Below are 10,415 nucleotides of genomic sequence, written 5' to 3'. Positions count from 1 at the left end.
TTTTTGGACAGGTTGGTTAGCATCAGACAGCTAACGCTTCTTTATCAACACACTATAGTGACAACCGAAGAGTTGAGAAGTCTTCCGACGGGGATGTGTCGGACGAATAATTGGTCGGACGCTTAGATGTAAAGCTTAAGGGACTTCACTGCGTAAAGACGTGTAAGTTTGGCGCGAGATAAGCGCTTATATTGTCTATAATGTTAACTTAGTGTCCATTTAACCTCGCTAGCGTTAGCAGCCAAATGCTCTTGGGTGTTTTTCTTTGGTCGTTTACGTGAAATCACATAAAAAAGAAAAAAACAAACTACTGAGTAAATAAATGTATAATATGCGAGATATTCATAAACCAACAGTATGTCGGTGAAAGTCTTCCGAAGCTTTGATCTACGTTGTTGACAAACATCTGTCCGCCACAGCTGGAGCTCGCTCGCCCTGGAGCTGGAGAGTCACGTGCTCAGCTGGACTTCTCCTTTGATCGTTTACACCAGACGACTCGTCCTCGTGTCTCCACCACCGAGCAGAGAGCCGGCTGGGCGGGCACGATGCCTTGACATCGTGCGCAGGGACGACAGGGACGACAGGGACGACTTTTTAAAAGACTTGATTTGAGTTCCGCAGCTTCTCGCCATGGCCGGTGTCTTAGCAGCGAGGATGGGATTCAACTCCCTGATGAGGAAACAAGCCAAGAACTTCAACGTGAGGATCTGCACGATGGAGTCGGACATGGAGATCAGCTGCGAGGTTGGTTGACGTCTCTCACCGTTTCAGCTTCATTTCGTTCAACTCAAGCCAAAGGTGTTGACTAATAATGTCCCTCAGCTGACGGACATTACATACAACTGTGACTCTTCTCATACTTTCTCATGATCTGTAATGGCCACTGGTGATGGCAGCGTCTCATCACATCGGATTTGTCCTTTTTGACACTAGATGGCAGCAAGCAACTGTGGACACGCGCCACTTCCGTCCTGCAGAACACCGTAACAACGTGTTATAATGCGTCTCTGTCCTATGCAGCAGTTGAATCGGGGGACATTTTAGTCCGTTTCAAAGCTCTGTGCTGTACAGGAGCTGCTGAACTGATCTGCAGTGTGGATTTAAAACCGTGATTTATGCTTGTTTCATTATGTTTTGTACAGTTTTGGGTCTTTTTTTTTTTCTTTTACAGTGTTTTTGGTTTTATGTTATGATTTGTTTGGAGATATATCAGAACTGAAAAGACATCAAAAGTACTTGCAGACACCATGCCTGTATTTAAAGGGGAGGGGCCCCACCAACGTTTGCAGTTTGTAATTACACACAGCAGTAATGTTAGTTGCAGGTTTCTATTTTCTGTACTTGAATCATGATTATAAATTATGGGTTTACTAAATAGCGTTTAACGAGCAAGGCTCCTGTGGACAAAATGTTCATTCAGCCTGGCAGAGGAGTTTTTGATTGGACCAGGTCGATGTCCCCGCTTATATCCTCATTTCTTGCGGTTTTTAGGTTAGGTTAGGTTAGGTAGTTACTTTATTAATCCCCGAGGGGAATTTTTTCGCTACAGCAGCATACAGGAAGCAATAAGATAATATTTACTTCATGATTTTCATGCCAACCTTGAATGCACTTGACAGTGGCTTCCACCGTGAGTTAGCTCAAAGGCTAGAGATGAAAGCTATCTCAATTGAATATGTGTGCCTGATATGCCTTCCTCACGGCTCTCAGCTGGATGTGGAGCAAATGAATGGCTCCCTGCTTTGAACCTGAGGTTATGTTTGAAATGCTTGAATCAGAAGACACAACATCTTACGAATGCCTTTCAGAATTTCATTAAAAAGATTTATATATTTAGCAAACTCAGTCTCTCAATTTGTTACTTTACTTTTTTTTTTATTTTTTTTTTTTAATTATAAGACTAAACATTTATGTGTTTCAGGTCAAGTGGAAAGGAAAGGACCTTTTTGACTTGGTGTGCAGGACTCTGGGTCTGAGGGAGACGTGGTTCTTTGGGCTCCAGTACAACATCAAGGACACAGTTGCTTGGCTGAAGATGGAAAAGAAGGTGATTGTTGTGTTGTACTTGTCTTGTTAAAAGCCTTAAGCCACGTGATCATTGTTAGTGTAGAAGTAGAAGCCATGAGAATGAAATGCAGATTTCGGTGGTTTGTTGTTGCAGGTTCTGGATCAAGAGGTGCCAAAGGAGGAACCGATTACCTTTCAATTCCTGGCCAAGTTTTACCCTGAAAATGCTGAAGAGGAGTTGGTGCAAGACATCACACAGCATCTCTTCTTCCTACAGGTATCTACGCATAATGTAAACCTTTGTGCTTATAAATAGAGTTGTCTTTTATATAAATTAGATCATTCTGAAATTATTCAGTTTGCATATGTTTGATCTTTACCAGAATCTTCTTTTGTCTCTGGATTAACTCTATAGATACTTACCTTGTTATCTCCCAGTCTATTTCATGTGTGTCTCATGAAGAGGATTTTTGTACACTCAGAATGAGAGGCACGTTGTCTTCGATCTATATATAGCTGAAATCGCTCCAGGCTTACAGGTACACCTCAAATCCAAAATGCTTCTCAGCAGAAGTAGTGGATTACTGCCTGGCTAATGGGCAGACACGTTTTTTTTTCCCGTCTTCCCAAAGGGGTGCCGTGATTGAAGCTTCACGACTTAGAAGCGGATGTCACCTTTCTAAAAAAAACTACGGATTCATTAATGCTTTAAAATATGTGCGTGACCAGTTGACAATCGATCATAAGCACTTAAAGTCTTCAAAATACATTAAGGTTATCCATTTTACCCGTACACATCCTTCCTTTGAGGGATGTGCTTCCTCTTTGGCTTCCTTACAGTTGCGATACAGTGCCAACAGGGGGCACACGAGTTTCTCTCCCAAGTTGTTGAGCGGAGCACGCTGCAATACACTTTTTCCCATTGTCCCGGTCTGATTGTGTGCAGCCATGTGGACTCAATGCCCAACATATTACCGCTGCCCTTTCTATCCACTTAATACTCTCCGGGGAATTCCTGCGCAGCCGGCCACAGCGTTCCCCTCCGCAAGAGATGAGATTTGTAACTGTGCTCTCATCGTCCGATGCCACCAACCACATTTATCAATTACTGATTAGGCTTAAAGGGCTCAGTTATTGGCACAGTTAATGACATATTCTCCTTGGGATGCCCCTCCTCTCCCTCCCTCATAGCACCCCCATCTTATCTAGTCCATTGTGCTGGTTTAGTTATCTAGCAGTGCAATATTTGGACGGAGGCCCTTATCTGCTTTAGGCATATAAAATGTCTCTCTGTGTCCTTGATCTGTTTAAAAGTAGCGGAAGTAATGTTTTTATTTTAAAGGAAAACCTCGCCCCCAAAAAACAGCCAGTAAATTACTTAACAGTTAAGGCAGCGACAAGGAGAGAAGAATAACAAGCGTGTAGTGCGTCGCGTCGCTTGTCTTCTTATTACTTTGCTCTCATTAATCCCCATAATGTCAGGAGCCGGCCTCTGTTCAGATAGTGTCACAGGCACGACAGCTGGATTAGTGCTTATCAGGAATGAGCACCGACCCGGATACAAACACACATACATACACAAACAGCTCACACACACTTCCACGAACAGACAAATGCACATCTTTGTCACCTCAGCCTGCAGTTTTAGCAACAACAGAGTCTCATTGGTGAAGCAGACTGCAGCCTCAGCCTCTCGGTGCTCTCCGTGATTATGGGCTGTCACTTCTGGTTCCACACCTTTGTTGGTTCGAAACAAGAGAGGACAGCATGACTGGCTTTCCAAATGATAAGGTTTGAAGTATTACATCTCCCACTTATTTAACTACAGCTAAGGCACATTTGCCCATCTAACCTTACTATCTGGCTTTATGCACCAACATGGAGTTTGCAAATTGTGCGATTCAATTAGTTTGACAGGCGCTGGTGTTTGGGTAGTGACACCTGGTGAGAGGCAGCAGTTTAATCGGGAGGGTGCTTGTTATACGGGATTGACACCCATTTCAAGAATTCATGCTATTACCGTGAGCCGTGACAGTTAAGTCAACACTTGTAAACAATGCAGCAGTCTTTCCTTAAGCTCTAAACGATAGATCTGAACCCTCGATTTGAAACTCTCACCGACTGGAGTGAGTTCACATCCATGGAACCAGCTATCACCGAAATAACACAAATCATAAAAAAAACTGGGTGGTGTTCTCCTTTAATTACCATCTGGTGCTTTTCTAGGACTTTCTGTCATGTCATTATGCTCTTCTGACTAGCAGGCTGCTATTCGTGGAGCAGCTTAATGATCATATGAAATGCTGTTGGTTGAGATATGTAGTTCCTGGCTCGGTATCTTAATAGGTCCCCGTGTGACTATGATATTTAAGTCTTACATTTATTTGGCGCAGTTTGTCCTGTTTCCAGCCGTCTCTAAAATGAGCAAAGGGAGTATAACAGTGCACAGGGAAGTTTAGTTACTTAGTTTTACCAGACATCAGCATATCTCATTGAAACCGTTGAGTTGGACTTTTTGTCCATTCAAACATTTTATCCTCTTTAATACAGGGCTAATTCATAAACGTGTACTAAAACAACTGACACAATATTGATATTTTGTAGTCGTATATAATTTAAATAAATACAAAAACACATCAGTCACATGGAGAGTAAGTAAGTAAACTTATTTATCAAACCTTCAAATCTATAAAGTATCCTGGGATCTGGATTGGGTTCCATCGACAGGCAGAACTTATTTAAACCTCCGACATCCACAGTCCCGTGTCGTCTTTGCTGCTAAAGTGTGTGGTGTCATTATGCCGAGATTTAAAGAGCTCTCTAAGGCCTTCAGACCAAAGGTTGTGTAAAGGCCAGTTCATCTCGGTAAATCTCAGTTAATCAGACCGTTTGGTGCCCGGAGAACCCCAAACGTTCATCACAGGATCTGCAGTTAACTTTCAAAGTGCTTTGAAACTGTCGGTGTCAAAATGCACGTGTCTGTCATCAGAAAGAGATTGCACATATGTGATCTGCGTGGGAGGCATGCCAGGAAAAAGCCTTTGCTGTCCAAAAAGAACATCAGAACAAAACTAGTGTTTGTCAGTGAACATATACACAAACTCTTGTGTATCTTTGGAATAATGTGGTCTGGACAGACGAATGAAACGTTCGATCGTTTGGCTACATCACCAGTCGAACATGTTTGGAACGGACCAGAGGACCTCCTGCCAGCAGTGAAGCATGCCGGTGGATGTGTTAGGGTTCGGGTTTGCTTCACTTCCTCAGAACCTAATTTTGGACCGGAAGTGGACGTTTCAAAAGGATAAGGAATCCTAAGTACACTCGCAAATCCACCGAGGAATGACTCAAAAGATGACATGGTGAATACTCAAAGCCAGATTTGAATCCCATTAATCTTCTGTGGGGAAATTCAAAAAAGTCAGTACAAGAAAACCTACAAGCATCGTGAAAGTGAAGGATTTTGCACAGAAGAGAGTTAAAGAACCTCAGCAAGCTGATGTCACAGACTGGTGGACAATCATGCAACTACCATAACTAAAAGTTGTTTCTGCTAAAGAGTCTAATACGAGCTTCTGAGTTCAAGGGTGTATTTACTTTTTCCATAGAAGAATATCACATTTATTCATATTTTTGTTGAATAAATGACTTCAAAAGCTTCAAAAGTTGTGTTTCACCCTGCTCTGTCACTGAGGCGTCAGGTATTTTTCCCTTGTCTACAAGTTGCGTTAGATCACCTGTCAGTCTCATACAGGTCCTTTATTTTTCGCTCATAGAAATCAATATAAAGGAGAAGTCCTAGTCGAGACAAAAAGAGCAGCTGACCTCATTTGTGTCACAGAAATCCGTTTCCTCTCCAAACCCAGCCTGACCGGACGACCTCTTGAGAGCTTTCACAGCATTTAACAGTGAAAAGTCAACGAAATGTCACACGTTGCTGTGCGAGCTGCGTTGTTAGTTCGGAAGCTATTTTTTTTGTGTTGAAGAGGTTTTGAAGAAATGAAGAGGGCTTCGTCATTTAGGTGGTTACGTGTGTATTAGAATGAGTGCCTCAAAGCTGATTATATTTGGTAACTCCTCAGGTGAAGAAGAACATCCTTGAGGAAGAGATTCACTGTCCTCCGGAGGCCTCTGTGCTGTTGGCCTCCTACGCCGTCCATGCCAAGGTTAGTGCTTCTTTTTGGACCTTCAAATTTGAATTTCAGCTATTTTCAAAGAAGATCTGTACATCCGTCTTTTCTTCCATTTATCCGTAAATGGCTAAATTGTCCTGACTTTTAAATCTGCATGACCAAATAGCAACTTCTTCTCTCTCAAAACAGTCCAGAGGGCCTGTCTACTATCACTACCCGGACTTTTATAATCCAAACGAAATGTCATGAATCAGCTACGGTTGATCCATACCTCCGAGTCCTGATATGGACCACAAGAGCACACGATACACGTTGATTTGCTAGTATAGGTATTGATTTTTAAAACTCCTTTACCTTTCATTCAGTGCTCAGGGGATGTTTCTAATGTCCGTACCAGGAGCCCCGGTGCTCTGGAAGTAGTTGTAACTTTTTGAAAATGCCGAACAAGCTGTCTTGACCTGTTGGAGCCGCCTCCCTGCAGATCTGCTAGCATCAGAAAAGCTCAAATAATAAAATGTCATGATCTCATTTAACTGAAGTAAAAACACAGTGTACGGATTGGTGGCGGCTGGATTGCATTTGTGCTTCTTGAAAATGAAGTAGGTGTTTGAGCTGTGGCGGTGATTTTTGAAGCAGCGGGCAATAAGTGTCATCACGACCAGGGAAGCAATACCCTGCCTGAAAACGGAGTATTTCCTCCTTTGGTAAAGAAGCGTGAAGGTTGGATATATTGGGGACTTTCAGAAGCGAGAGGGAGATGGAGGACGAGATCGATAGGCACATTGTTGCAGCATCTGCAGTTGTGTGAGCGTTTTATCAGACTGGTTAGTTTTCTAGTCCTCGCTTATGGTTTTGAACTCTTACGGCAGTGACTGCATTAACAAGGTCACAGTTCAAAGTGGCTGAAACTAGCTTTGGATGGCACTTAGCTCATCCTTACACGCACGTAGAGAGCTAAGATCTGGAAGAACGGTGAGTAGAACAACTCCAAGGAGCCAGTTAGAAAACGTGTGTATGTTTATGTTAGCGAAGAAGATCCACGGAAATGGAAATGGAATCCGTGCAGATTCCCTTGATCAAAAATAACGGAGGTGCTTGTTCTTTTATTGATTTTATGTCATATCTTCCAGCCCACTTCAAAACTGACCTTTTTAAACGGACTTTTGCCATGATAGCGTTTGTAATTGTCGGGATTTATACTGTGATCATTTTATTGCCCTTTAAATCACTTCTTTTCCTATTTGTCTTACTTTCCATTTTTCTGGCTGTCGTTAACTGGTAAAATGTTTATATCTATCAGCATTATTTCAGTATTTGGTTTTCATAATGTAGCATTGCGACATATGAATATATAGTATACTTTATGCGCATTATAACCTGGATTATCCTTTATGAAAGGCACGACGCACAACTTTTCTTAGATTTCCTGGTTGAGGTTGACATAAATTATTCGTAGTCTATGGAAACCACTCCACAGGAAAAAGCTCTTTTAATAAACCTCCAGCGATCTCAGACGTTTTGGTTGAAGGATCCCATCTCTCTGAAATCCCCAAGAAAACGATAGGGAGACTGAGGTGCAGCTTTTTGACAGGCAGACGGGGTCTAGTGAGACCGGAGCTCTACCTCAAAGATTCAGCCAAGAGCCCTCGGAGACTCTCCTTTCCTCACGCCAATTTAACAGGCCGCGGCTAAAAGAAACCGCGTGGATCAAGAACAATCAGCAAATCGGCTCGGGGCTCGTCAGCAACCCTCGATCTGGGAACAGCAGAAAATACGGGGTCAAAATCTGTTTTAATCAGCAGTCCACTTTGATTAGAGTCAGCGTGTGTTAATCGGTGTTGTAAAGGGGAGGCAGGTAGCTGTGCAGCTGCTGAGAGGGTTCGGTTCTGGCTGACTTTTCCGTTCTCCTTTTCTCACCGTGAGCTGTTTTCTTTTCTTCTGCAGAACCACTGCAGCTAGCGAAGTAGAGTACATCATACAGTCGGGTCTACTTTGGCGCAGCGGCTCATCTTTAATCATGATTATGCCAGAATGAAGATGGCAATAACAAGAGAGTAAAGGCATATTCCACAACAGCTTTAATGTTTTAAAGGAAATTGTTTAATAATGTGAATCGTAGCTCTGTTCAGGTACGTTTGGTAACACACTGAATGAATCTGTGTGGGTAGTCAGTTTCCAGTGAAAGGAGAACGTGCTGCATAATTCACAACAGATACAGAAGGAAGCCATAACAGCTCCTATTACCTTGTATGAGTTGCAAAAAGTGCATAATAATAGATAACAGATGAGAGTGATAGTGGAGAAATGTGTTTGTGCACAAAGCCTCTGACTGATTCCCATTGAACTATTTCACCTGCGTGCATTCATGGACATATAACGACACAGGTTAATGCACATACAGTGCAGTCCACAGGATTACAGTATATTTATTATGGCTGCAACTATTAACAAACTACTGTGTTTTTATTATTAATTAATCTGATCACAGCATTGAAAACAAAATTATAGATCTATTATAAGGTGGAGAAAACTTCAAATGCAGAGAGCAATTTTCTAAAGGTCAAGGTGACGTCTTCAAATGTCAAAAATCCAAAATATCGGGCGTGTTTTGATGCGTCAGAGACAATTTACACACTAACCAAGAAATGTTTGAAATTGTTTCTTGAAAAATGATTTAATTAAGTACCAAAATGTAGGCACATTATTCTGCCTGTTGACTAACTGATTATTCAATTAATCAAACAAACAGCATAAAATGTTGTTGTCAGCATTAGATCATTTCCAAATGTAGCCTTAATCGTGGCTCATCCTCACATGTACAACGGTTTCTACAGATTTTAAGTCTACACTCGCTCACATGTAAATTTAATAGCGTATGTAGTAACAAACATTTGATCCTCTTTGAGGGGGATCTGGGATTTGAGCACTTGCGAGGAAATCCTGCAACTGAAGGAATTTTGCATTGAAGAGGGTCAAAACCTTTAGAAAGCTGATGTCAGAGACTGATGGACAATTATGCAAAACACCTACAAGAAGTTATTTCTGCTAAAAGGGGCTAATACTAATGTCTTATGCCATTGGTCTATTTACTTTTTCCACAGGAGAATACCACATCTATCGATATATTTATTGAAATAAATGATTAAAAAAAGCCAACTGTCCTTGTGGTGTTGTTTGGGTATACCACCTTTATCTGTTTCAAAGAAGATCAAGCGTTTTGCTTGTCCAAATATGTCAAAAAAAAAACAATTCCCATGAGATGTACTTTCTCCACGTGTTCCCTCTGAGAGCCAAGAGTTCAGCCTCGGTGGCTCTGCAGAGGTGTCAGCGCCTCCTGCTTCGTATGCTGACTGGGTGCAGCGCTACAAGGAGGCGATGACAGGGGATTTTCAAAAACAGCCGCTGTGGAGAAATTCACAGGGAGTCACTGTGAATAGAAGTTGAGGAGGGAGAGAAGTCATCTCCCTCAGCTGTTTGTGGCGTGGAGCTACGTGTCCAGCTGAGGGAAGAGGGATGTGACAGGCTAATAGGCCTGAATCACAGAGGTGGGAATCATGGTGTTTTACAGGTGACTTCAACGAGACTCGTGCCCAAAGGAAATGCAAATTTAATTGGAAAGTCTTGAGTTATAGTATATTTACTTTGTAGCTGCATCCCAATCTGTTTCTATTTCCAATCTGTTTAAACAGCGAAGATGTAAACAGAGTTGCTCTTTTCAGTTTCAATCTGGACCACACAATATGTTATTCAGTACTCGGTGCTTGTTTGTCAGCTTCGCCTTGAGAGTATGTAAATCCTACTTCATTCCCCCTTCCCAACTGTCATAATGTTGATGGCCATCACTGCGTGGCGGGAGCCAGCTTTATCATGAGGGACAGTGAGACAGGTAGATGGAGACCAAATGATACAGACAGCCCACTGGTGAGACACGTCAGTCACAATATGCATTCGCTCGGTGGAACCCAGAAGAGTTTGAACTCAAATGGAAAAGTGGAGGTATAAAAATACATTTCTGTTGTTTTGCCATTTGCTGTTACTCGGTTTCATTTCAAATGTGTAGTGCACATGGTTTATACAGAATATATAAATCAAGGGTGAATATTGACGGTCACTAAACTAAACTAAGAGCCTACACCTACGTGTACACCGGTGGTTTGATCTAAATGCTAACGTGCTAATTTTAAGCTGATGTGATGTTTAACATGTTCACCATCTCTGTGTGTTACTGTAGCATGTTAAAATTAGCACGGAGCACAAAAAGACTCAGAGATCCCA

The 10,415-nt window shown here is 42.1% G+C and overlaps 1 protein-coding gene across 2 annotated transcripts in view; it reads left to right on the top strand.

Annotated features, from left to right (window-relative positions):
• Positions 1-13: 13 nt before the first annotated feature.
• nf2a (NF2, moesin-ezrin-radixin like (MERLIN) tumor suppressor a) overlaps positions 14-10,415 on the top strand; it is a 31,249-nt gene continuing 20,847 nt past the window's right edge. For both annotated transcript variants that reach the window (XM_069716368.1, XM_069716367.1), the window contains exons 1-5: positions 14-162; positions 420-744; positions 1,922-2,047; positions 2,162-2,284; positions 6,090-6,173. In XM_069716368.1, coding sequence (XP_069572469.1) covers positions 631-744; positions 1,922-2,047; positions 2,162-2,284; positions 6,090-6,173 — 447 coding nt within the window. In that variant the 5' untranslated portion in view covers positions 14-162; positions 420-630. The remainder of the gene's footprint in view (positions 163-419; positions 745-1,921; positions 2,048-2,161; positions 2,285-6,089; positions 6,174-10,415) is intronic.

This window comes from Brachyistius frenatus, unplaced genomic scaffold, assembly GCF_029030835.1.
Source record: "Brachyistius frenatus isolate BFR_SWC_R1_liver_20210118 unplaced genomic scaffold, ASM2903083v1 Contig_156, whole genome shotgun sequence".
Classification (NCBI taxonomy): Eukaryota; Metazoa; Chordata; class Actinopteri; family Embiotocidae; genus Brachyistius; species Brachyistius frenatus.
The sequence above is the reverse complement of the archived record's forward strand: the minus strand, read 5'-3'. Positions and strand labels throughout refer to the sequence as shown.